The 27,783-nt window shown below is 40.0% G+C and overlaps 1 protein-coding gene across 2 annotated transcripts in view; it reads left to right on the top strand.

Moving 5' to 3' along the window:
• GALNT7 (polypeptide N-acetylgalactosaminyltransferase 7) overlaps positions 1–27,783 on the top strand; it is a 148,360-nt gene that overhangs the window by 114,444 nt on the left and 6,133 nt on the right. Inside the window, exons 3-10 of one of the 2 annotated variants that reach the window (XM_040470452.1) lie at positions 3,708–3,874; positions 9,113–9,243; positions 9,495–9,574; positions 12,426–12,608; positions 15,413–15,530; positions 17,277–17,399; positions 23,625–23,843; positions 26,948–27,046. In XM_040470452.1, the coding sequence (XP_040326386.1) occupies positions 3,708–3,874; positions 9,113–9,243; positions 9,495–9,574; positions 12,426–12,608; positions 15,413–15,530; positions 17,277–17,399; positions 23,625–23,843; positions 26,948–27,046 (1,120 nt within the window). Of the gene's footprint in view, positions 1–3,707; positions 3,875–9,112; positions 9,244–9,494; positions 9,575–12,101; positions 12,285–12,425; positions 12,609–15,412; positions 15,531–17,276; positions 17,400–23,624; positions 23,844–26,947; positions 27,047–27,783 lie in introns of both variants that reach the window. The other variant, XM_040470442.1, reaches the window with a different exon arrangement.

Raw genomic sequence — 27,783 nt, 5'->3', positions numbered from 1 at the left:
CTTCTGTGTTGCACAAGTTATATAATGCTTTTGTAATTTTTGAGACAAATAGGAAAAGTATACACCAAGAGATGTTACTGGCACACAATCTCATTTACATCTTTGGAGTTATTTCCAAACTGTACATAGGCAAGAGGAGATGGAGAGGCGAGACAACACTCTCTATTCCAGTTCTCTCGTCCCCTTGTCCTGTGGAAGAAGGCAAGGTAGCATGCCCAGATCTTTAAAACTGTCTCCACTTCTGCAGTTCCCCACGACAGTGACATTGCCCCTCATGGGACCCTCTCTCCCGTCTTCACTCTACCTCTGCCTTCCCTCCTCTAGTCTCTGTGTGTTTTCAACTCCTTTCTGTCTGCCATTCAGAGTCCCTGTCTGCTTATTTCCCCAAGTTGTCATCTTCTGCCTTAGAAATCAGCAAGTCCCAAGTGTCCTCCCATGTCTTGAATATTGTCACCAATTCTCGGGTCTGTTATAAATTGATTGGTGTCTGTGCCATCCGGTTCTGCTGTGTTAAGCCCAGTGGTTGTCCTCAGAGAAGGAACAAGGTTGCCTGAGCCTCCATCTGGGTTACAGTTTGTTTTGGGGGGCTGTTATTCCTGCCGTCTAAAATTAGACCTATCTGCCTGGGTTGCTCTCTCTCCAGAAGCACTCATCACAGCTTCTTTCAAGATCTGCATTCCTCCACTGCTGTATTTTTTAAGTTGCTCTTCTGAATGAATATTTGGACCCTCTCAACTTTGGGTTACACTAGAAAGCCCTCTCGGTTTAACTTGTTGCTATAGGGTGCCATACCCCACCAGTCCTTCCCCATTCCTGGGGCCATCTCCTGGCTGCAAAGGGGAGGAGAGGAGAGGGCTCCCATCACATAACAATATGCTCCATGGGTGCCTTGTATTGAAATGATATTCAATATCATCAACAGTTCTTAGATCAGTTCTTAGCCATTCATACATAGGAATAGCTAGTATTTTTTCTTTTACGTTTATGTTTACTAAGATTTCTTGTGAATTCACGATAGCCTAGGTTTATTTCCCGCCTTCACTACTTACTAGCTGTGTGATCTTAGGCAAATCATTTCTTTCTGAGCCTCAGTCCCCTTATCTATAAAATGGGGATATTAAGGGGCGCCTGGGTGGCTCAGTTGGTTGAGCGTCCGACTTCGGCTCAGGTCATGATCTCATGGTCTGTGAGTTTGAGCCCCACGTGGGGCTCTGTGCTGACAGCTCAGAGCCTGGAGCCTGCTTCGGATTCTGTGTCTCCCTCTCTCTCTGCCCCTCCCCCACTCATGCTCTGTCTTTCTCTCTCTGTCAAAAATAAATAAACATTAAAAAAATTTTTTAATGGGGATATTAATAGTACTGACCTCATAGTGGTATTCGCAGGTTAAATAAGTTACTAAAAGTAAAACACAGAATAGTGCCTGGCACATAATAAGTAGATGCTGTTATTTCCTCTACCGCAAATGCCCTTCTTTGTAACTTTTCCTCTTTAACTTATGTTTATTTTTCGTATTTTAATTACATGTTCCAAAGATAATAGATCTTCCAAGTTCCCATAATACCTGCAATCATATGCACACGATTCATTCTTGTGCTCTTTTTTTTTTTTTTTTAATTTTTTTTTTTCAACGTTTTATTTTATTTTTGGGACAGAGAGAGACAGAGCATGAACGGGGGAGGGGCAGAGAGAGAGGGAGACACAGAATCGGAAACAGGCTCCAGGCTCCGAGCCATCAGCCCAGAGCCCGACGCGGGGCTCGAACTCACGGACCGCGAGATCGTGACCTGGCTGAAGTCGGACGCTTAACCGACTGCGCCACCCAGGCGCCCCACTTGTGCTCTTATCTTTTCCTCCTCACTCCCTCCCCATCTCTTGGGGCTTAGTACTTTTTTTTTTTTTTTTTTTTAATCATCTTTAATCAAATCACTAGCTCCAGGGGTCCTTCCTGACCACATGTCTCGAGGCTAAGCGAGGTCCACCTGTCGTAGGCACCCTGGTTTTTGCATCGACACTCTTGGAAAGTACAAATATTTGCTCTGTGTCTTGATTCCCCTGAAGGACCATGGCTTCGTAAGGGCAGAGACCGTGCTGTCCTCTCAGTGCTGTAGCTCTGGTGTCTAGCTGAGAGCATGAGCATAATGGGTAATTAATACTCCTTTAATGAGAAAATGCAGATATAGGAAATAAGATTTAAGTGGATTACCGGACTCAATCTGCATTTCTATAAAAATCAACCTTTAAGAACATAGATAATTTAGAACAATTTTGAAAGGAAAATACACACTTGGAGAAAAGGTTGTTTCCATCTGAATCAGACCAGGACCTATTTTAAATAATGGTTCCTATTCTTTTTTTTTTTTTTTTTTTTTTTTTAATTTTTTTTTCAACGGTTTTTTATTTATTTTTGGGACAGAGAGAGACAGAGCATGAACGGGGGAGGGGCAGAGAGAGAGGGAGACACAGAATCGGAAACAGGCTCCAGGCTCCGAGCCATCAGCCCAGAGCCTGGCGCGGGGCTCGAACTCACGGACCGCGAGATCGTGACCTGGCTGAAGTCGGACACTTAACCGACTGCGCCACCCAGGGGCCCCTAATGGTTCCTATTCTAATTCCCGGTATAGGTTATCAAGCTGATAAGGTTAATTACTGCTTTTATGGCTTTATATTTAATCTTGGGAACAAGCTTATTTACTTCATGAAAAGTTTTTGTGTTAAAAAAACAAACAGAAATATAAATGTGTGTGTCTATGTACACACATATATACGTATATATGCTTTGTGTGTGTGTGTGTGTGTGTGTGTGTGTGTGTGTGTGTGTGTGTATTTTTTGTGAAACTCACTAAACCTTCCCTGGCTCCTTGAGTCTTTATCAGGCCCTGTTCTGAGTTTCCTTTCAATTAGAAAAAGGCTCCTGGCAACTTTATTCCTACTGTAGTTGTGTCAGATAGTTTTGTGTAAAATAGCTAAATATCTTCTTTAGCTAATCTAATAACTAAACGTTACTAGGAATTTTATTTTTTTTTTCAAGTTTATTTATATTGAGAAAGAGAGCAAGCACGAGCAGGAGAGGGGCAGTGAGAGAGGGAGAGAGAGAACTCATGAACCATGAGATCACGATCTGAGTCGAAATTAAGAGTCGGATGTTTGAGCCCCCCGGGCACCCCAGATTACTAGGATTTTTAAAATTCATTCAACAGTTAATTTTTTAATGTCTGCTATATGCCATAGGTCAACCTATTTCATTTTTTTTCCTGAAGGTTTTGGCCACATTAGAACAGGACAGCTTTCAAATCCAGCTGTGTGGTAGTTCATACACAGCAAGTGAAATAAATCTGTGCACTAGAAACTCAAGTTTTAAAAAGGCAAGTAAACTGAGATCTAAGTCATGGGGGAAAAAAAAGCCCGGCTCTGATTGCTGTGAAAATCTGGCGTGCCCCCGGCGGGGACGCATACATTCAGAAATTAATTCTCTTTACCACACAGCAAGTGCCAGTTGGTTAGGGAGCTGCTCTGTGAGTGACTTCATCTCGTAGCATCTTCTCTCTTCCATTTTGCGTTTCTGTTAAGATATAAAAGTTTGCATTTCATTCGCTTCTCTCGTTTAAGTCAGTAATATTCAATCCAACCAGAAAACCTAATCATAGTGAGTTTGAAACCGCGCATTACCAAATGCCTCTAAATAACATGACTAAATGTTCCTTTCACAGGTGCAAGTATTGGCATTATGATGAAAACCTGCTCACTTCCAGCGTTGTCATTGTCTTCCACAACGAAGGATGGTCAACGCTCATGAGAACGGTCCACAGTGTCATTAAAAGGACTCCAAGGAAATATTTAGCAGAAATTGTGCTAATTGATGATTTCAGTAATAAAGGTAATGGCTGTGGAAATTTGACTTTCTGTCTATGAAATAAGCTAATTATGAAGACTTGCAAAGTGTGATTTTAAAATAATTAGTCTTTAAAAATTAATAATTAGCATCTACTGATAGCATCTGGTACCAAGCTGGCACTGTGCCAGGCATCATACATAAATTATTTTGTTTCATCCTGGCAATAATCCTTGAGATGGATACTGTCATTATCTTTATTTTACACGGGAGCCTCAGAGGTGTTCAGTAACTTGTCAAACGTCACAGAGGTACTAGTTAACAGATCCAAATCTACAGGCTCGTAAATCTGTGTATTTAACTACCATCTTACACGACACCAATTCTCTGGGCCTCGGATTTTGCAAAAATGGGGCCATGAAGATCATTTATTGAAAGACTGAAAAGTGCAATTGTGTTATGTTGTATTGCTACCAGATGCTCCATCCATAGCCGTCAACCTGAAATCCATATACCTATTTAATAGCCTAATTTTTGCATTTGAACAATGATACAAATACTGAATTTGACCAGACACCGCGGACCATTGTTATATATAATAGAAGTATCTACTAAAGCTTATTTTGTTCTGTATTTGATTTAGTATGTTGAATAAAAGGAAATTGTGTTGTATTTTTTCTTCTTTTTAAGGAGCCAGCTATTATAGCGTTTAGGGAGGTGTTGGTTAACCTTGGTTCAACTTGGCAAGAGAGAGATTGAGCAGTGGTTTCCCAGATAAGTCGGTTTTTTAAATTAACATTTATTGTAAGCAGAATATATCTTCTTTTTTTTTTTTTCAACGTTTATTTATTTTTGGGACAGAGAGAGACACAGCATGAACGGGGGAGGGGCAGAGAGAGAGGGAGACACAGAATCAGAAACAGGCTCCAGACTCTGAGCCATCAGCCCAGAGCCTGACGCGGGGCTCGAACTCACGGACCGCAAGATCGTGACCTGGCTGAAGTCGGACGCTTAACCGACTGCGCCACCCAGGCGCCCCTAGGAATATATCTTCTTAATGGCACAAGTATCAGAAGATAGATAATGTTATAGTTCAGACCCCAACTCAGCATGCTAAATAAAAAAAAGAATGGTGCTGCTGAAACCCAGATCTGGATATTTATTTACTAGTCTTTGCTTGTCATAAAACTGAATTAGATTCTTTGAAAATTGACCAAAGCACTCAGGCTACTCAATAGCAACAAGGTATTTGCTTTTTTTTTGGCAAATAAGTCTCGCAGAGAATTTTTGTGTACAAGTGAATATATTAGAGGTGAAGACAGAACACGGGTAGCCTGAAAATACCATTCAGAATGGCTTTACACAAGCTTTCTCCAAAACTTAATTTGTAACTCTCGCAGTCTACATAAACCTCTGCTGTTTTTGCAAGGACATGATCAGAATATTGAGCTACACAGATGTCCGCATGGAGAAGAAATAGAAATAAGGCCTATTTTCTTTTCCCCTCATCTTTGTACAACTAAGCACTTTTTTCAACTAATCACTTTTAATTGCACTAAAAAGTGTAATCTTTTAAAATGTGTAGTCCTATCAAGTGCCCTCTACCTTAGACATCTTGACTGCAATTTTCTATGACAGGAGGGCTTTCATTAAGAATACGATTCCTGTCTCAAGATAAATATTTGAAAATACGTTTTGAAGTGATATTGTTGGTACCAACAGTATTTTAGATTTACGAAAACCTACATCTACAAAAATGACTTTGGGAAATCTCATGTATGTGATTATGTGGATTTTAAGAAGCCTTATGTTATTAATACAAGCAGAGGCTTAGCATATCCTTTAATAAAAAGTGCAGATACACCAAAATGTGTTCCCATCCTAAAATAACTGCTTGGCTTCAGGAGAGGAGAACAGAATTTGGACTTCAGTTTTTTTGTCCATTTGACTTTAATTATTTGGTGTGATTAGTGCTCTAACATTTAGCCTCTTGTAACACGGTTTAATAGCAGTCAAGTGCAGGACCTGCTTATCTTGCAGAGTGCAGAGAGGCATTGTTGGCGCTCCCCTTGAACAGAAGTACAGAAGGCCTTTAATTTTCCCCATCTCATAACACCCGTAAAATTTGTCAGCCCTATCCTTAATGAGTGAACATTTGGTTTGTTCTTTCCCCAGTATATTCAGAAAGTAAAAGTTTGAGTTAACCATTTTTCCTTTAAAGACAAAACACTTTACTAATATAAAACCTCACAAGGAGCTGGCTGCTTATAACACTGGGGTTTCTGGAAAACACAGTGTCCTCTCTAAACAAGAATTGGGGCCTTTAAATAGAGCACACTCCTCTATGCTTGTACGTCAGCCAGCTGAGGCCAAGTGGGGCCGAGGTAAAATGGGTCTCCACACTCTCAGTGGCTCATGACAACACAGAGTTATTCAGTTCTCTGGCTCATACTACGCATTTTCTGTGGCTCAGCCCCAGCAATGCCCCACACCTTCACTGCAAGGCAGCCTGAACTCATGCATTGCCCGCCTTGTGCAAAGGAAGAGAGAATGGTGAAACACTAGTGGGATTTTAACACTTCCGCTCACAAGTGCCTCACATCATTTTGTCCACAGCAGGTTGGCCATGGCAAACCACATGGTCTAAGCCTACTTTCAGCAGGCTGGGGAGAATAATTATTCCCCGAGGAGAGGCGAATGTTTTGAACATGATTAGAATCTACCACGGTGTGAGATCCCAAAGAAGCCAGAAGTCATGTGACTGACCAGCTTACCTTTTGGACCATCTTAGCTAAGAATCTAAATTTGAAGCACAGGCCATCAACTCATTTCTGGCCATAACAATTTATTTTAAATTTATTTAGATTGCATAGTGAAAAGAGCACTGAAATGCAGAGAGACAAATATCATATGACTTTACTCCTATGAAGACTTTAAGACACAGAACGGATAAACACAAGGGAAAGGAAGCAAAAATAATATAAAAACCGAGAGGGGGACAAAACATGAGAGACTCTTAAATATGGAGAACAGAGGGTTACTGGAGGGGTTGTGGGAGGGCGGATGGGCTAAATGGGTAAGGGGCACTAAGGAATCTACTCCTGAAATCCTTGTTACACTACATGCTACCTAACTTGGATGTAAATTTAAAAAAAATTTTAAATTAAAAAAACGTGGAAATGCAATTCAGAGGGTGCTTTTAAAAAGTAATTTAGGATTGTACCAAGCTGAAAAAAAATCAGAAGGTAATATTTAAAAAAAAAAAAAAGTCACTTAAATTGAAGGGAAAAATTACCTAGATTATTCTGGGGAAAAAATATAATTCAGCGTGAGAATTTTATTTATACTACTCATGAAAACTGGATGCCAAAATAGAAAAAGGTTGATTTTTTCTTCTCAATCCTGAACACCCATGTATAAGTGTATTGCTCCCTAAAAATGAGTCAAGTATTAAGTGTACAGTCTGACTAGTTCATCTCTAAATATATCTTCTTTGTTATTTATGTATTCATGGCCCAAAGTTTTAAACAACTTAAAATAATTTTTGTGTCCCCAAGAAACATCTTTAGAGATCCAAGAGCTAGTTGTGGCTGTGATGGACCAATTTCAAGGGCTCATAGTGACACAGACAAGTTATTCTCTTGCTGGGAATTCAAGCTGGTGCAGCCACTCTGGAAAACAGTATGGAGGTTCCTCAAAAAACTAAAAATAGAACTACCCTACGACCCAGCAATTGCACTACTAGGCATTTATCCACAGGATACAGGGGTGCTATGCACCCCATGCATCCCCATGTTTATAGCAGCACTATCAACAGTAGCCAAAGTATGGAAAGAGCCCAAATGTCCATCGATGGATGAATGGATAAAGAAGATGTGGTATCTATATACAATGGAGTATTACTCAGCAATCAAAAAGAACGAAATCTTGCCATTTGCAACTACGTGGATGGAACTGGAGGGTACTATGCTAAGTGAAATTAGTGAGTCAGAGAAAGACAAAAATCCTATGACTTCACTCATATGAGGACTTTAAGAGGCAAAACAGATGAACATAAGGGAAGGGAAACAAAAATAATATAAAAACAGGGAGGAGGACAAAACAGAAGAGACTTATAAATATGGAGAACAGACTGAGGGTTGCTGGAGGGGTTGTGGGAGGGGGGATGGGCTAAATGGGTAAGGGGCATTAAGGAATCTACTCCTGAAATCATTGTTGCACTATATGCTAACTAATTTGGATGTCAGTTTTATTTTTTTTTATTTATTTTATTTTTATTTTTTTTTCAACGTTTATTTATTTTTGGGACAGAGAGAGACAGAGCATGAACGGGGGAGGGGCAGAGAGAGAGGGAGACACAGAATCGGAAACAGGCTCCAGGCTCTGAGCCATCAGCCCAGAGCCTGACGCGGGGCTCGAACTCCCGGACCGCGAGATCGTGACCTGGCTGAAGTCGGACGCTTAACCGACTGCGCCACCCAGGCGCCCCTGGATGTCAGTTTTAAAAAATAAAAAAAAGTTATTCTCTTGCAACTGGGAAACCAAGGTGGAAACTTTGGCAAATGTGTCTTTGTTTTGACAAAGGTTCCTCTACCAGATTGCAAATATATGTGTATATTTATTTGTTATACATAAATCTTATATTTAAATATTTACATATGTATACATGGTAGTTATATATATACATACACATGTACATGAAGCCATACATATACTTGTTGATACCCACAATACAGAGAAAATTGGATCCTTTGGTTATTATTTGGCAACTTGATGACTATATTTATCACACCAAGACCTCAACCTTCACCACTGAGTATAGCTAGAGAAAGATGGCCCGGAGACCAGTTTTAACCTATACCCTATGTAGATTCCAATAAAGTTATAGAATGTTGTTTATAGCCCGTGTATCTTCAGAATTCTGGAACCATTACTTCTGCTAAAGTAACCAAAATGTTTGCCTTAAGGATTTTAGATATGACATTAATATGCAGATTTTTTTTTTTTTAAGTTTTCATGTCAGTTGACATAGTCATCATATATTTAACATTTGGAGAGGTGTTTGATGACTGTCAGGCTAACCAGCTCTCTGTAGGCATATTAAGCAAAAAATGAACTCAAATAATACACTTTACCTTGCTTCCCTGTAAACATTCAATCTGTTTGACCAGCTGGACTGCCCAAAGTACCTGTTCCCTATTCCTGTTTTTTGAGAAAATTTAGAGTTTAACCGGTTTATGTACATAAATATAATTTATGTTGATTGAATTCTTTTATCCATAGAACACTTAAAAGAAAAACTAGATGACTATATTAAGCTGTGGAATGGCTTAGTGAAGGTATTTCGAAACGAAAGAAGAGAAGGTTTAATTCAAGCACGAAGTATTGGTGCCCAGAAGGCTAAACTTGGGCAGGTAGGAAACATTCGCTATTTCACAATGTTAACATCTTGGATTTGGTAACTAAAAGATCGTATCCGTTTTTAAGTACCCTTCAGATTTTTTTTTTTAATTGAAACGAAATGCTGGCTTTATTAAACCGATACCTTCTATGTCAGAATGGACTCTAATGCTAATGTATTACTAGCATCTAATGTTAAATTGTGTGTGTTATGCGATGTACCATATGTGAAGAGTGTTCTTTCTCCCTGCCTCTGTTTTTTAAGGTTTTGATATACCTTGATGCCCACTGTGAGGTGGCAGTTAATTGGTATGCACCGCTCGTAGCTCCCATATCTAAGGACAGGTAACGTTACTTGGCTTTTTTTTTTTTTTTTTTCTTTCCTGGGTGAAAAGTAAACCTTGCCCGAGAAGGACAAATAATATTCTTCTCCTTCTCCTGATTCTAGTTCCATTCAGCGCCTCAAGCGCTGCGTTTTAAGCATTGTCATTCGGCCGGTGGTTCTCTGGGCTGGAGCCAGACGGATCCTTTGGGCTGATTCGGATGCAGGCAGTCCAGCATTCGGGATGAGTGTAGGGTGTCTCACTTAAGAATCATCTTGTGGTTGGCTTAGTGAACAGACAACCCTGTAGCTCCAAAAGCTTTGCCTGAGAGTGACGTTAATTGTTCCCTCTACACTGTGATAACAGTGCTAAAGACTTGAAAGCGCATGCTTTGAGATGATACCTCTTGGTTTTTTATGCCTTTTTGAATTACGATTTTAGATACAAAGGAGCAGCTGTTACTCGTGGCAAAGCTTTGGGTTCCTGTAGAAACTTTAAAGTTTAGAAATAGCCGTGCGGTAGAAATGTGGCGATCACCACATTTACAGAAGCGTCTGAACGATAGAAGGCAGCATTAATCTCCTAGTTCCGAAAGCCTTCGCTGCTTTTAGTCCAGAATTCTGACTGTTTCAGAATCGATGGAAATAAAATCTGTCCCTGGGGCGAATGGTGTGAATCAAAGGAAGAACTTTGGGGGGTTTAATTATCCGTGGATTTGGTCTGAAAGCCTGTCATGAACATTTTTCACACGCTGATTCAATCTTCACAGCACCTCTGCAAGATAGATATTATTAGCTCCATTGTATTGAAGAAGATATTGAGGCCTAGAGGAGTTAATTAATTTGCCCCAATTCAAACAGCCAATAAACTCTCAAGCCGAGATCTCTCCGGGACGCTTTACACTATTTATTTAGAAATCTGAGAATCGTGAGAAGTAAAGAAAGATAACACACCTTCACCTCTTCAGGTGAAAACGAGCAGTCCTCAGGCACCATAAGGAGGTGGTTTCCCGCAGGGTCCTGTGGCATTCCCACATACGCCCCGGTGACCCCCCACCCTCACCGTCCCGTGGGAATCCACGGTCCGCAGAGAATACCGCATCTGTCTCAAATCCACTTCCCCCATGTCAGAATTCTATAGGTTCTTCTCTTCCTGGTTTCTAAACATCTAAAAAGCACCTTAACATGGTTATGTAAAGCTGTAATCTCTGTTTGGGGAACTGCATGTTAAAATCCTTTCTGATAGGATGACTATTGAAACAAGCCAAATTGTCTTTGCAGACTTGATCCTCCATCTAATTAGTCGTATAGAACTAGCATTTTATGAAGCCCAAATAGAAGATATTTTTTTGCTCCAAGTTCTCAGGCCACTACTTAAGTTTGTCAGCAAGTTTTAAGGGTTTTTAAGAGTTTTTTTCCCTCTTCTTTTTTAAAAAATGCAGGAATATAATACGGTAGTTATTTTGTTTTTTGTTTTTTTCTTTTTGGCAGTGTTTTTTGTTTATTGCAATAAAAGGAGAGGGAAAAGAAGATCACGTAAAGGAACAGGAACAGGTTTTCATAGTAACTGTTTTCAAAGGAATAGAAAGCAACGGAAAGTTGGGAGAACCACTAAGAACAACATAGTGGGTTTTATTTCTCTATGCACACACTCATTCACACACATTCGTGCTCACACACATTCACACTTACACGCACTCACATTCACGCTCATAGTCACATTTATATTCATTTTTTTATTTAAAAAAAAATTTTTTTAATGTTTATTTTTGAGACAGAGAGACAGAGCATGAGCAGGGGAGGGGCAGAGAGAGGGGGAGACACAGAATGTGAAGCAGGCTCCAGGCTCTGAGCTGTCAGCACAGAGCCCGATGCAGGGTTTGAACTCACGAACTGTGAGATCATGACTTGAGCCGAAGTCGGACGCTTAACCGACTGAGCCACCCAGGCGCCCCTATATTCATTTTTTTTTAATGGAGGGATAAGGAGGAAAATAACAGTCAGGAAAATCTTGTAAATAATGCAAAACCGGGGCGCCTGGGTGGCGCAGTCGGTTAAGCGTCCGACTTCAGCCAGGTCACGATCTCGCGGTCCCTGAGTTCGAGCCCCGCGTCAGGCTCTGGGCTGATGGCTCAGAGCCTGGAGCCTGTTTCCGATTCTGTGTCTCCCTCTCTCTCTGCCCCTCCCCCGTTCATGCTCTGTCTCTCTCTGTCCCAAAAATAAATAAACGTTGAAAAAAAAAAATTTTTTTAAAATAATGCAAAACCACCAAGAGAAAATCGCCCATAGGACCAAAGTAAATATGAGGAAACATGATTAACCTCAACATTTGTCTGTAAGCTGAGGGAAAAATCTGCTGTGTCCTTCCTTTACAGAAAAGGGCTCCTTGACTTTTAAAGACATTGATTTACTTCTGTTTCCCATTAGATATTAAAGTTCCCTAATGGGGAAAAAAAAAATCAACAGTAAGAAGAGATAATACAGCTAGGCAGGCTACACTAGTCAGTTTTGGGTTCTTAAATGCTTTTTCATTTTCTGTAAATGTTTCAGAACTACATGTACTGTGCCTCTAATAGATTACATAGATGGGAATGATTATTCCATTGAACCACAGCAAGGTGGGGATGAAGATGGTTTTGCCAGAGGGGCCTGGGACTGGAGTTTACTATGGAAGCGTATTCCTCTAAGCCACAAGGAAAAGGCCAAAAGAAAACATAAAACTGAACCTTATCGGTAAAGACTACTACTTTATTTTCTTACGTGGAATGTCTATCTAAGTACTTTTTTTTTTTCCTTCCCCATGTACTTGTATAAATATGTGGGTCCATACATACCTTCCATTTCATCTTTGCTGCCATCATCAACACAATACAGAACCATTTGCACTGTGCCGATTATAGATGTCATAAATGGCAACACATATGAAATTGTACCCCAAGGGGGTGGTGACGAAGATGGGTATGCCCGAGGAGCATGGGATTGGAGTATGCTCTGGAAACGGGTGCCTCTGACCCCTCGAGAGAAGAGAATGAGAAAGACAAAAACTGAACCATATCGGTAATCACTAAATCACTTACATGTTTTTCTTTTCTCCAGTTGCTGCTAACCTATTAACCTTTTGCCAAGCTAAAGAATTTGGTACTAACACTGTAGGTGCTGTCTCAGATTCTGTAACAGTTTTTCCCCTAACATTAGTTCCAAAGTTTGAATTCACCTTTACTACTTTGTAATTGTTTTTTTCTCTAAATGCAAGCTCCACTTTTGGGGGGATGGCAGGGGGAGGTTATATGGCATTAGTTGCGAATACGAGTGAAAAAAAACCTTAGCCCTCCTTTCCTAGTAGACTAGACATCGAGTTTTATTCTTTTGACCATAATTTCATTCTGTAAATTTAAAATGCATAAATTACTTACAATCCTGGTTTTATGTCCACTTTGATCCCTTGGCTGTAGTGTTAACAATGAAAGAGAAATAGCAAGAGATTTCTTTGGGTTTTTTTTTTTCTTCTTTGTGTTGTGTATGCTAACTCGTAAATACTAATTTTGTACCGGTTAAATCTGATGAATAAAAAAAAAAAAATACATGACTTTGGAAAATATTACACGAAATCCTTTATCACTTCCTTCTCAGAAGAGCACTTGATTAAAAGGAAACTTTATTCTAGAATCAGCTTTTGTCCCTTCTTACGGGATAAAATAGAACAGTTCTGCTGCTGTCTTCATTTGGTCTCTAAACCGAAACATTTTACTGTCCTTCAAAGTGACTCCAAATGAAATGTTTGGTCAGATGTTAGCAGAGGCTTCTAAGTGTGTCTAATTTTGTGTTTCTGATCTTATGGTTCTGCTTTTGGTCTCTCTCTCCTTGTTATACTACTGATGATGCTAGAACTCTTTTGGGAAGGTGTTTCTAATGTCATGCAAATGCTGCTGGGATCTGGGCATGCCGTGATACAAGATACTGAGATGGCAAACATAAGGAAATTATAGAATTTTAATCTTTGACACTTTCCAAATTTCTCTTTCAAGTTCTTTTTTGAAACAACTCAGGAATTTACTGCTTACCCACTTGATTTAACGAATACTTCTGGGTGTAAAAAATAAAGGGTAGTGATTATATTTACATTTCTGCTCATTCCCTGGGTTTAGCTAATAAAGACATTTTTTTTTAAAGTGGTTTTCATGTTAAGATGCATTTGAAAAGATATACGGAGATAAGTGGGGATATGTTTAAAGATCAAAAAAGCATAGTTATAATAATTGTAAACGACAGTTAAATAAATGTGACAAGGAAGTAACCAAGAACATGTTGGTGCTGCTTATTACCAGATTAGGCAGCATGTCTTAAGAAGACAAGGCATAAGAGAATGACTTTCACTTGATGTGATTTCCATTCATATTGAAAGCATCACTTGATTTATTATTTACCCACTCAACAAATATTTAATGAGTGCTTACTATGTGCCAGACATTGTTTTCCGGGGATAAGCTTTTAAAAAGTACGTCCTCTCGTGGCACCTAAAGTGTAATGAGTGAGACGGAAATTAAATAGATAACTACACAAATAACTCAGGAGCAGCACCTGCAGTAAGTCACGTGAAGAAAAAGCCCAGGGTACGTGGAGCCTCCGGGAAGGAGAACCTCATCCAGCCGGGAGGAGCCAAAACAGCCTCCCTGGCAAAGGCCCCCCTGCAGGCTGAGGCTTGGAAGGTGAGGCGTCGGCCCTGTGGAGAAAGAGGAAGAACGTTGCAGGAGAGCCACCAGCAGAGGTGAACCCCTGAGATAGAAGAGAGTTGGTGTTGTTGGAGATGTGAGCAGAGCAGTGAAGAAGAACTCAGGACGAGGAAGCCCACTCAGGAGTCGGGAGAGTCTGGCATCACCTGGGCCCAGCTTGAGTCCACTCTGCCTGCTGTATGATTAGACTGGGATGGGGGCAGCATAGAAGAAGAGACCCCGTTGGGGTGTTCCCATAGCAGTCCAAGCAGTGGTAGTTTGGCCTAGGATGGAAGCAGCAGTGATGTTGGCAAGTAGAACACAGGCTCAAGATAGATGTTCAAGGTAGAATCGGTAGGATTTAGTGACATTAAATGCTAGGTGTGGCGAGGAAGAAAGTACTCTGACAGAGAGTCTACTTAAGAGTCATGATACATAGTAATTAATTGGGGGTGGGGAACAGGATGAAAATGATTCCCCTTATCACTTGCTCTAGTGATGAGAATGGCTCGTCCCTAGAAAGTGCCCAATTCAAGATTCCATTCAGGAAGCTCCGCAGATCACCGTTTTGCATTCCTGCCTCCTGACACAGTAAATAGCTAATGTCTAATTCCCTGGTGTCGTTTCTTTGCTACATTTGCAAACTCTGAATGAACTGTGGCTGTTCCACAATGATTTACACCCTTATTTGGCATGCCCCTGAGCTATAAAATTAAAAAATGACAGACTACTTCCATGGTGTATGGTTTCACTCATCCTAGAATGACTCATAAATCATTGTAGGAGCAGTTAGCAGGCCATGGTTGTATGGCTCAGGATTTTGAGGAGTGAAAGAAAATTCTGTCTTAGCTAACTTGAGTCTCAAGGCCTAATTTTCAAACCAACAAAGGAACTAAGGCACCCTCTAATGGCAAGATGATGCAACGCCCTAATTTGTAGTGAACCATCAATTGGATTTCAGACAAATTGTAAATTCATTAAAGAATTATGAACCGATTGTTTTGTGAAGGCTTTGTAATTTCTTAATGTTTGGCCATCAATTTTGTCTCTTCTGTGCATTATTTAGACTATGTTCCAAAAAGGCTTGTTGTCTATTAGTGAAGGGATTCTGGGATTTATCTTTATTAGTTATTGCACTGTTTCTTTTCTTAGGTCCCCTGCCATGGCTGGTGGATTATTTGCCATTGAACGAGAGTTCTTCTTTGAACTGGGTCTGTATGATCCAGGTCTCCAGATTTGGGGTGGTGAAAACTTTGAGATCTCATACAAGGTAACGTTTTCTTTAAACAAATGCAGTTTTCTACGTAGTTATTACTGATTTTGGTGACTTTCAGATAAGGCTGGTTTTTCTGGGAAAAGATCTATTTAATGCATTTCTCCGAATTATAAAGAATGACTAACAAAAATGCATGCCTTTGGGGGGAAATAGGGCAAAATGCAAAATCCAGACTTGTTGCATATTTATATGGCTCATCTCAACATTGAGGCCAGTAAACTTCAAAAATGAAAATACCTCCTCCTCCCACTCCCCACCTCACCTCCCAGGCTTTCTGTGCATTAAAGTCTTTGTTTGTTATAAAAGCCCTTTGGAGAACCTGCACTGTATGGGAGCCACATTTGACCATCCACTGACACAGTTACCCTTTATCTCTATGGGACATGATGCTTCAGGAAAGAAACAGATCCCAACCATGACTTTGCATCCTCAGACTGACCCTGGAGCTGCCTCCCTGCAGCACCCGCCCTGTTGCTGAGGCAGCCCTTGAACAATGATACCTTCCATGCTCCGACCCATCCCCACCCCCATTTCCCAAAAGAAAGAGAACTGTATCACGGTTTGGGTTAAACAGATATTTATTGTCTCTTGTCTTAAATGTCCAGAGACGGAAGAACAACTCAGTCGTTGCTCTCAAAGAACTTAGAGTTCATAAGAAGAGATTAGAATTGTACTCAAATTCATAATATGATGAGAAGGTAAAGAGCATTCGATTGGTATGATTAAGAAACAGCATTGTGGGGGTACCTGGGTGGCTCAGTAGGTTAAGCATCCAACTCTTGGTTTCAGCTCAGGTCATGATCTCATGGTTTATGAGTTCAGGCCCCATGACGGGCTCTGCACTGGCAGCACGGAGCCTACGTGGGATTTCTCTCTCCTTCTCTCTCTGCCCCTGCCCAGCTTGCTCTCTCTCTCTCTCTCTCTCTCTCTCTCTCTCAAAAAAAATAAACATAAAAATTTTTCAAAATGAAACAGCATCGTACTGGAGGTAGCATTTGAGGCAAACTAGAAAGGTGGGCATGGTATTGATAAACAGAGATAAAAGGAGAGGAGAGAGACCTCGGAGCAAATAGAATGGGGAAAGGTACAAAAGTGGGCACATGAAGATTATACTCAGGAAACAGGAGCAGTTTAGCAGAATCAGACAGCATGGAGAAAGACATCCAAGAAGATAAAGTGGACAAGTATGTTAGGACTGTATGGAAGAGAGCCTTTAATGCTGAGCCAAGAGATTTTTACTGAACTTGATAAACAGTGGCAACCTATTGAAGATATTAAGCAAGGGAATAACATGACCCAAAGCTGCCCTTTAGCTAGAATAATCTCTTACTATAAATAAGGATAGCATTGAGTAGAGAGAAGCTGGAGGTGAAGAAGCCAGTTTGGAGGTTATTATACTAATCACCCAGGTGGGAAATACATTAGCAGTGGAAACAGTGAATAATATCAGGAGTCAAGAATCTGCGTGACTTTGAAAGGTTATGCTGGGGAAAGGGTGTTTAAAGCTGCAGGTACACAAGAGGCCCTCAGTGGCCGAACGTGACTGCATTCCCGATTGCCTTCTTTGTTATTATAAGAGTTTGAAAAACAAGCAAATCATTTTAGGACTTATTTAGTTTATGAATTCCCCATGGACACTGTATCTAATTTAGATTTTATATTTACCTTGATAAGACAAATTTTCAACTATATTTTATCATTTGAAACAACTTGCACGTGTTTTTTTCTTCCCCCTGATAGATATGGCAGTGTGGTGGCAAATTACTGTTTGTCCCTTGTTCGCGCGTTGGACACATCTACCGTCTTGAGGGTTGGCAAGGGAATCCTCCGCCCATTTATGTTGGGTCTTCTCCAACTCTGAAGGTGAGTCTTTGGGTAAAAGGAGAGAAGCCTAGGGAACTTTGTACCACACGTGGCACATTTATGTACCACATGCTGGGGTGGTCACTTAAATGTCAGCTCCCCGAATGGGATAAATCGTTTAAGCACTCATGCCGGTTCCCCCTTTTAATTTAAGCTGAACTTATTCATGAAACACCTTATTGTTTTTGTTTTGTTTTGTCTTTATTTGAAGTATGGTTGACATATTATATATATTATTTTATATTATATAAGTTAACGGTATACACAGGCGTTCAACATTTATATACATTATACATTATGCATTATATATATTATGAAATGATCATCACAGTAAGTCTAGCCACCATCTGTCACCATCTGTAACAGCTACCATCTGTTACAATAATATTGTAATAATACAATATTATTAACTATATTCCCTGTGCTGTACACACAGGCTTCCCCTTCCCTTCCCTTATTTCACCCAAATGCCCTCCACCTCTGGTAATCATCAGTTTGTTCTCTGTATCTATGAATCTGTTTTTCTGTTTTGCTTGGTTTGTTCCTTTGTCTTTTAGAATCCACAGAGGAGTGAAATCATATGGCATTTGTCTTTCTCTGCCTTACTTATTTCACTTAGTACAACACCAGCCATGTTGTCCATCTAGGTCCAGCCATGGTCTCACAAACAGCAAGATTTTTGTTCTTTTTTGTGGCTGAGTAATATTCCATCCTGTGTGTGGGAGAGGGGAGAGAGAGAATATATCTATATACCCCACATCTTCTTTATCAATTTTATCGATGGATACTTAGGTTGTTTCCATATCTTGGTTGTTGTAATTGTAAATTGTATTGTAAATAATACTGCAGTGAACATAGGGGCACATATAGCTTTTTGAATTAGTGTTTTTGTGTTTTGGGGGTAAATACTCAGAAGTAGAACTGCCAGGCTGTAGAGTGGTTCTATTTTTAATTTTTTGAGGAATCTCTGTACTGTTTCCCACAGCGACTACACCAGTTTGCATTCTCGAAAACAGCCACATGAGGGTTCCCTTTTCTTCATATCTTCACCAACACTCGCTATTTCTTGTCTTCTTGACAAGAGCCATTCTGACAGGTGTGAGGTGATATCTCATTGTGCTTTTGTTTCCCTGATGCTTAGTTATGTTAAATATCTTCTCATATGTCTGTTGGCCACCTGTATGTCTTCTTTGGAGAAATGTCTGTTCAGGTCATCTGACCATTTTTTAATTGGACTGTTTGTTTTTTGATATTGAGTTGTGTGAGTTCTTTATATATTTTGGCTATTAACCCCTGTTTGAGTGGATCGTTCGCAAATAAATATCCTCCCATTCAGTAGGATGCTTTTTCATTTTATTGATGGTTTCCTTCACTATACAAAGCCTTTTTAGTTTGATGTAGTCCATTTGTCTATTTTTCTTTTGTCGCACCTGCCTGAGGAGACAGATCCAAAAATAATATTGTCCAGGAGCTTAGCCCTGTGTTTTCTTAGAAATGTCACGGTTTCAGGCCTTACATTTAAGTCTTTAGTCATTTTGAGTGTATTTTGTGTGTGGTGTAAGAAAGTGGCCCAGTTTCATTCTTTTGCAGGTAGCTGTCAGTTTTCCCAACATTCATTGAGAAAACTGTCTTTTCCCCTTTTCCTTCTTTGTCAAAGATTAATTGACCATATAAGCATAGGCTTATTTCTGGACTCGCTATTCTGTTCCATTGGTGTCTATATCTGTTTTTGTGCTAGTACCATACTGTTTTGATTGCAACTTTGTAGTGTAGTTTGCAGTCAGGGAGCATGATACCTCCCGGTTTGTTCCTCTTTCTCAAGATTGCTTTGGTTATTTGGGGTCTTTGGTGGTTCCATGCAAATTCTAGGATTATTTGTTCTCATTCTATGAAAAATACTGTTGGTATTTTGATAGAGATTGCACTTAATCTGTAAATTGCTTTGGGTAGTATGGACATTTTAATAATAGTGATTTTTCTAATCCATGAGTGTGGCATATCTTTATATTTATTTGTGTTGCCTTCAATTTCATTCATCGGTGTCTTTTTTGTCTTTTTTTTATTTCCAGTTTTTATTTAAATTCTAGTTAGTTAATATATGGTAAAATCATCAGTGTCTTATAGTTTTTGGAGTATGGGTCTTTCACCTCCTTAAATTTATTTCTAGGATTTTCTTTGATGCAATTATAGATGGGATCGTTTCCTTAATTTCTTATGGAAATGCAACAGACTTATGTATATTAATTTTGTATCCTGCATCTTTACTAAATTCATTTATTACTTCTAATAGCTTTTTGATAGAGTATTTATGGTTTTCTATGTAATGTGTCGTGCCATCTGCAAATAATGAGTGTTACTTCTTTTCCAATTTGGATGCTTTTTGTCTCTTTCTTGTCTGATTGCCATGGCTAAGACTTCCAATACCAAATTGATTACAAGTGGCAAGTGTGGGCATCCTTGTCTCAGATCTTAGAGGGAAAGTTTTTAGCTTTTCACCATTGAGTATGATGTTAACTTATGGGCTTGTCATATAGGGTCTCCATTATGTTGAAATATGTTCCCTCTATACATACCCACTTGAGAATTTTTATCATAAATGGATGTTGAATTTTATCAAATGCTTTTTCTGCATTCATTGAAGTGATTATATGATTTTTATCCTTCTTTTTGTTAATGTGGTGTATCACATTGATTGATTTGTGGATGTTGAACCATGCTTGCGTCCCCAGAATAAATCCCACTTAATCATCATGTATGATCGTTTCCATGTATTGTTGAATTCAGCTTGCTGATATTTTGTTGAGGCTCTTTGTGTCTATGTTTGTCAGGGATCTTATTATTTTTTAAGATTATTCATTGTGTCCCACTCAGATTAAGATGTATGCTCTCCACAAGGACATCTCAAATAAATTCAAAAAGGACTACCACTCTGTAGGAAAGTAGTTGAAACGAAAATATCAGCTTCTATTATTCACACTTGAGCAAAATATTATTTTTGTTTTGTTTAAAAAAATAATCATGTTAGAAGTTTGTATAGTAAACAAAATCCAATTTTTGAACAGTGCTTGCAAAAGATTATTATCTTTTGTCCCTCAAACCAGGGGCAAACCAGGAAAGCTTCACACAGAGGCTAGGAGATGAAGTCCTTTATTCTCGACCAAACAACTTTGAAGATGTTTTAATTGTGCTGTTTCCATAAATTCTAAGAGCATAGGACTCTGATTCCATTCATTTTCTGGAGCCCCTAACCAAGTCAAAAGGAAGTCAGAAGGAAGTTTATTATTGGCTGCAGATGCAACTTGGGATAGTTCCTTAAAGGGAAATAGATAATCGAAGCAGAGATGACAAGGCTTAAAGAATGAACAAAGCTTTCTAACCAGCCAAATTGTCATAGAAATGGCCAAAGGGAGCCCCAGCCAGAATAGGAGATGAGATTAAAATGTCCATGCTAAAGCAAAGGGCACCATATTAACACCAGGCCTGACTGGCATTACAGGAAAGAACTTGCCCTTGGATTTGGACCCATAATCACAAAGAATGAAAGATCACATTGACTCATGAAGGCCTGTGCTACAAGGAAGAGAGATGTGAGGGAAATATTTATCCACTCTAAAAATGAACTGTACATATCATAAAAACTATCTGATAAATGTAACATTCAGTCTACACTTAGTGCTAGAGTAGGCCAGGTGCTTTTTTTTCCTCCAGCTTTAACATCATCTACTTCAACCACAGTGTGCTAATAATGGTTTATGTCGACTTATTCAGCTCGTGTGTCTTCTCTGAGCCTCAGACTTTAATGGTCAGTTGCCTCTCAGAATTATGTTCTCAGATGACCCTCAGACATTTCAAACTCAACGGAGTCAAAGCTGAACTTTTTAACTTTTTCTCAAAAGCAATTCCCTTTCCTATATTCTCTGTTTGCCCATGAATGAAACTTACGGGGCAGGTTGGGGTAGTCCTCCCTTCCCTCCCACTGAACCAAGCCCTGAAGAGTCTACCTCAGACATTATCTCCGAAATCCATTCCTTCCTATACATCGTGCAGGTCCTCAGATCTCTCCCATATAGATAATTGAATTGCCTCCTGTTTGGCTCTCCACCATCAGGCTCAATCCCCTTTAATCTGTCTTCCACTCACCCCCAGTGTGGTTCCCCTGATCATTAAATCTCATACCTGTACCTGCTTAAAACCTTTTGATGACTGTCAGCCAAAAGATAAACTTCAAAGAATTTTAGAAAAGAATAATAATAATAGCTAACACTTTTTGACAACTTACTATGTACCAGTCACGAATCTAAATGCTTTGCTAGATTAACATCTTAATTTTCGCAAAACACGACAAGGTAAGTTGTGGTAAACTACTTTTAGGACGACAAATGCACCATGATTTGCCATACTTCATTTGGGTTCCTCTTTGCCCTGGCTACCATTCACACATAATTAACCACTCCTTCAAGACACAGCTGTCCAGTGCCCTTCCATGGTGGCCCTCTGGACTTCTCCATCCCAAACAAATAAATGCTCCTTCTTTGTGTTGCTATAACCTTATGTATGCACGTTTCATTCTTCGTGTTCATTAGTATTTAGCTTCGTGTTCATTAGACACGGGCTGTGTCTAATTCAGGATGAATTTGCAAAAATTAAAAATATTTGGCAATGGGGGCACCTGGGTGGCTTGCTCGATTAAGCATCCGACTCTTGGTTTTGGCTCAGGTATGATCCCATCGTATCATGAGTTGGAGCCCTGTGTTGGGCTCTGCGCTGACAATGCAGAGCCTGCTTACGATTCTCTCTCCGCAACACCCCCCCCCCCCGCCTCTGCCCCTCCCCCACTCGTGCTATTTCTCTCAAAAATGAATAAATAAAAAAATTTTTTTAAACATATTCAGCAATAATATTACACATTTAAAACTTTTTTGAACCCATGGGCTTTTGCAACAGCATGCCTGTGGGAGCATGTTCGCCTTTTGGTAGTTACAGCCTAGGAGAATTTTAGTCTGAATGCAAGGTATTTTCTACTCCTGATGTAACACAGGGGTCAGCAACTATGGCCTTTAAGTCAAATCCAGCCCTTTTCAGTAAATAAAGTGATTGATATTGGAGCACCACCGCATCCTTTTGTGTGCGTATTTGTCTCCAGCTACTTTCTCAGTACAACAGGGCTGAGTAGTTGCTACAGAAACTGTATGGCCTGCAATGCCAAAGATACTTACTCTCTGGCCTTTTACAGAGAAAATATGCTGATGAATACCGTACAAGACCAAGGGACTAGATTGAGAATGTACTCAATCTGTTACAACATTCATGCCTACAGGCATTTGTTCAGTTAAGCCTTAGCAGATAGATCTTTGTCAGTTATCACAGTATTAACTTATTTTATTGTTCTTTAGTTGCTTTCCCTTAAAGTGCATCAACTGGTGAAAGTATCCTATCAATTCTGGGTTATAGCAAAATGGTTCTAGTACAGTCATAATGTGGCCAAAAAAGCCACTTGCAACCAAAATGTGTTTTATTCAACAGAGCTATTGTTTTTCATGCTGGTTCCTGAAATGAGCCTTTTCCCTACACATGCTGGTGGTGTGGTTCTAAATGACAGAGATTGTTCTGGGCAAAGGAGCCCCCATTTGCCGCCAGCCTTCCCTAAACCCTCTCTGGGCTTCACCTTCTTCCTCTAAAAGCAGGATAGAATATATGATCTTAGAATATGCGGTCTTACAGCTCAGTGACGTCAGATTCTGCGTCCATCACTTCTTAGCTGAACATGCATTACATTCTACCCTTAGCAATTGACATATTAGAGTCGTTAACTCACTTGCGTTTGTTTTATTAAATATCAGGTCCTATTGGGGCGCCTGGGTGGCGCAGTCGGTTAAGCGTCCGGCTTCAGCCAGGTCACGTATCTCGCGGTCCGTGAGTTCGAGCCCCGCGTCGGGCTCTGGGCTGATGGCTTGGAGCCTGTTTCTGATTCTGTCTCCCTCTCTCTCTGCCCCTCCCCCGTTCATGCTCTGTCTCTCTCTGTCCCAAAAATAAATAAACGCTGAAAAAAAAAATTAAAAAAAAAGAATAAAAAAAAATAAAATTAAAAAAATTAAAAAAAATAAATAAATATCAGGTCCTATTGAAATGAGTTTATTATATGTTGGTCATATTTCATGTGTCTAAGATGGGCTGCTTACAGCATTGCAGATATTTTCCTTTCTCATCATCTCTTCTTTTTCACAGAATTATGTTCGAGTTGTAGAGGTGTGGTGGGATGAATATAAAGACTACTTCTATGCCAGTCGTCCTGAATCAAGGGCATTACCATATGGGGATATATCTGAGCTGAAAAAATTTCGAGAGGATCACAACTGCAAAAGCTTCAAATGGTTCATGGAAGAAATAGCTTATGACATAACTTCACACTACCCTTTGCCACCCAAAAATGTTGAATGGGGAGAGGTAAGTACCAGCTGGTATTCAGATCTCAAAAACTATGTATGTTTGGAGACTTGAGCTTGGGAGAAGGCAGAGAAAGATGGGAATGTGTGAGTGAAAGAGAAAAATTCTTGGAGAAAAGCTTCTCTAAAAACTGCCCTCCCCTACCTTTCTACCAGACTGTTAACACCTCCCCTGACCACCTGACCACTGTGTCCCCCGCTCTCGGCTTTTGGACTTCTGGCTCTCCATCCTCGAGCACTGTCCACCCCCTGCAGCCTCTGCCACTTCCCTGCCCCTCACTCTGACTCCTTTTCCTGACCAATTCCAACTTACCCTATTGCTCGCAATCTAGAGAGCACCAGTTCTGAAAAGCCTCTCTTATCCTTCCCCACTCTGTCAGAAAAACTGAGTTCTGGATCTTTCCATGGGTTCTCATAACATTCAAAATTGCCTGTCTCTCAGCCAGTCTCTCGACCCAGGACCTGGTTCACCATTGTGTCCCAGTGGACTAACACAGAGACCTCCCCATACACAATAGACACTCAAACAGTGCTTGTCAAATGAGTGAATGGATTGATGGTAACTGAAAATAAGCAAGGTCAGGCATTGATTGCTGTTGTCATTTCTTTGTTTCTTCAGACTTGCGTTTGTAATCTCATTTCTCATGTCCCCCCACCCATGAGCCTAATGCTGCTGCCTCATGGGTATATTAAACATGCCATGAACTTTCAAACTTATGTATCATTGTGTAATTAAGTATTCAACAAATAGTGGTCAAGGGCCTACTATGTATCAGTCACTCTTGTAGACATAAGACAAGCAGGTCCCTTTCATCAGGTCTTTCCCGTTGGGGGGAAAAAGACAACAAAAGGGAAACAAAGAAGATAATGGCAGATGGTGGTAAGGCCCTCAAAGGAAATAAACAGGGGACGGTCAAGAGAATTTAGGGACAGATTAAGGAAGCCACCTTTGAAGAGGTGACATTTAATCTGAAATCTGAGTGATCAACCAGAGAGCCAGGAGGGAGCGTTCCAAGTAAAGAAAATGGTGAGGTTGAAGGCTCTGAGTCAGGAAATGCTTTTCCTTTATGATAATCAGAAAAGAGGAGATTAATGAGGAGGGAGGCCTTTATCCTATAGGTATGGGAAGCCGTGGGAGGGTTTTAAGCAGGTAACATAAGTTGACTGATGCCTTGCTTTTTAATCACCCTGTTGTGAGGATTTAGAGTAGAAACAAGGATGCCAATTAGGAAACTAGTAGAGTAGTTCTGGTAAGAAATGACGGTGGTGGCTGAGACGAGGATGTCAAAAATGGAACAGAGACAAGCCAACAAATGCAAGGTACATAATTCATCTGGAGGCAGATCGCTGACAGACGGGTATGTGAAGGATAAGGGCCAAGATGACTAGTTGTGTTTTTTTATTTGAGTAGCTGATTCGGTGGCAGCTGAGATTGGGATGCTGATGGAGGGGATGAGGAGGAAGCGTGGGGGAATAGCAAGTTCTTTATTGGCTTTCTGATTGTGGGAAGTGCCTACTGGACATCCAGGTGCGGCTGTCAAGTAGATAACAGACTACGTGATATTGAAGCCCAGAAAAGAGGCAATGTACAGTTGGAGCCATCAGCGGGTAGATTGTCTCATGCAACTGAATGAACTCACCTAGGGAGAAAACAGAGATGGATGAAAGAAGATGGGATGCATCCCTAAGGAATCCTGACGTTTAGAGTTTGGGAATAAAAGAAATCAACACTTACGCTGTGCACATCTTGATTTAATACGTACCTCCCCATACTCTGTATTTCATCTCTATGTTCTATCATAGCATATTATAGCAACCTGTGTTACCTTCTCAATGAGAATCTGCCTGCCGTCCCCCAAACTGCCTTAGCCACCACCTTTAACTTGTTCTTCTTTTTCTTTTCCCCCACGGCACTTACTGCTTCCAAACGTGTTTATGTTTTTTGCTTATAGTCTCTTTCCCTACCTAGAATGTAAGTTCGCTGGGGCGAGGACCTTTTATCTATTTTGCTCACTGGTGTATCAGAGCCTGCCACATGCCTGACACAGTAGCCACTTAATATTTGATGAACAAAGACATGAGTGAATGGATAGATGAAATTTTCTGTTCTCCCTTTAGAAGTTCACCCCCAAATATAGCTTCACTCTAACCCCTATCCCCATCCTGGCCCCTGTACCTTACACCTCACTTCTCAGCATTCCTTCCATTTTGCAAGGTAAACCCCTACCCATTTAGACCGCATGTCTCCTTGAGGCAGTCTTTAGAGTTCCTCCAAGCAGGGCAAGAGCCTCCTTTTTTCACATGCCCAACCCACCATCCTGATTGACACTTAGCCTTCAGTCTCTCACAGACATGAGGGTCCTGGACCATGACTTGATTCTCCTTGTATCTGCTTAAGCACTCATCATCATAGGTGCTCAGTCAATATTTGCTGAAAGAATAAACATTTTTTTAACATTTTATCCAAATACTATAGTAATTTATAATTGAGATACTAATATATAGTATTTCCAAGAAAGGAAAAAAGGTGATTTTTACACAAAATATGCGTCCCAAAGATGATCCCCTGTGTTTGCTTCTCACCTACATTATTCATTGTCAGGGAAGTCTCACTGCCTGGCCCATTTGCCATAATCTTTGCTCCCTAGGTCCCTTGGAGACAGCTGCCAAAATTGTCACAGAGCCATTTGGAAGAGTTCCCTTACATATTCAATTCTGGGCCAGTGTCTCTTACCACTGAGGTAATAGGTAACTGTACTCTATTTGCTTCTCATCCACATGAATCAGCATGAATCTGGAATTGTATTTAATGATATCTTTTTAATTTTCTTTCCTCTGTGGTATTTTATCAAAATCTATAGACCAGTGCCCATAGTTGGGATGAGCCCATTCCAGTGTTGACTTCAAGATCATAAACGATTTCAGAGATGACTGGTATGCTGTAAACTACTCAAAGACTGATAGTACTGTCAAAACCTGGCATTACACACACCCAGATTTCCACCGTGAACAGCAGTATTTAGCATGAAACCCTCTTACTCTGAAGCTAGAGTGCATTACAGCTAACCTGTTGCCTGCTCTTTGGCTCTTTGTTCATTTTTGTAGATCAGAGGCCTTGAAACTGTTTACTGCATTGATAGCATGGGGAAAACAAATGGAGGCTTTGTTGAACTAGGACCCTGCCACCGGATGGGAGGGAATCAGGTAAATAACCATATTTCTATGTTTTTATAGGTCTGCTGCATTGGAGCAGAATGTCTTACTGATCACGGGGCTTAGTTTGCTTTTTAATTTGATAATTTTGTTTGGGTAAAGTAAAACATTCTATAAAAAAAAAAATCTGACAGTGCTAAAACATTTATTTAGATGAGGAGGATGACAGCATTATTGGTTTTCACAGAACCAATCTGAACCTAGAATTTATGTCTGATATAAGAGATTAGAATATATTCCTGTGTGAGTATAGAATCATGTAAGCCAACTCTCTGAACAATTTTATTTGCAAATATTGTTCAGTATTCCACATTTCCCCCTTATAAGCTAGGATGTTACTGCCAGTAAGTATATTTCACTAATATATTTTATTTCCTTATATGGGTATTGTTCTTGTCTCTGACTTAGACTGTGAAATGTCATCAGCTCTGTTTCTACTTTTTCATCTGCTTACATTGTTGGTACATAATAAATATGTGTTAATGACCCATTCTATATCCAAGAGGCTAAAGAACATAATCCTTTAGGTGTTAATAGGAGTCTTCGTTAATATCAAAATGAATATAGTTCTTCTCTCTGGACTTAAAATTCTGAACATACAGAAAAATTATAGAAAAGTAAGATAGTCACTGAATTTAATTTTGAGTTAAGTTTGTCTTTCTTTCTTTCTTTCTCTCTCTCTCTTTCTTTCTTTCTTTCTTTCTTTCTTTCTTTCTTTCTTTCTTTCT

Source organism: Herpailurus yagouaroundi, unplaced genomic scaffold (genome assembly GCF_014898765.1).
Source record: "Herpailurus yagouaroundi ecotype Mexico unplaced genomic scaffold, PumYag 28, whole genome shotgun sequence".
NCBI classification, from domain to species: domain Eukaryota; kingdom Metazoa; phylum Chordata; class Mammalia; order Carnivora; family Felidae; genus Herpailurus; species Herpailurus yagouaroundi.
The sequence above is the reverse complement of the archived record's forward strand: the minus strand, read 5'-3'. Positions and strand labels throughout refer to the sequence as shown.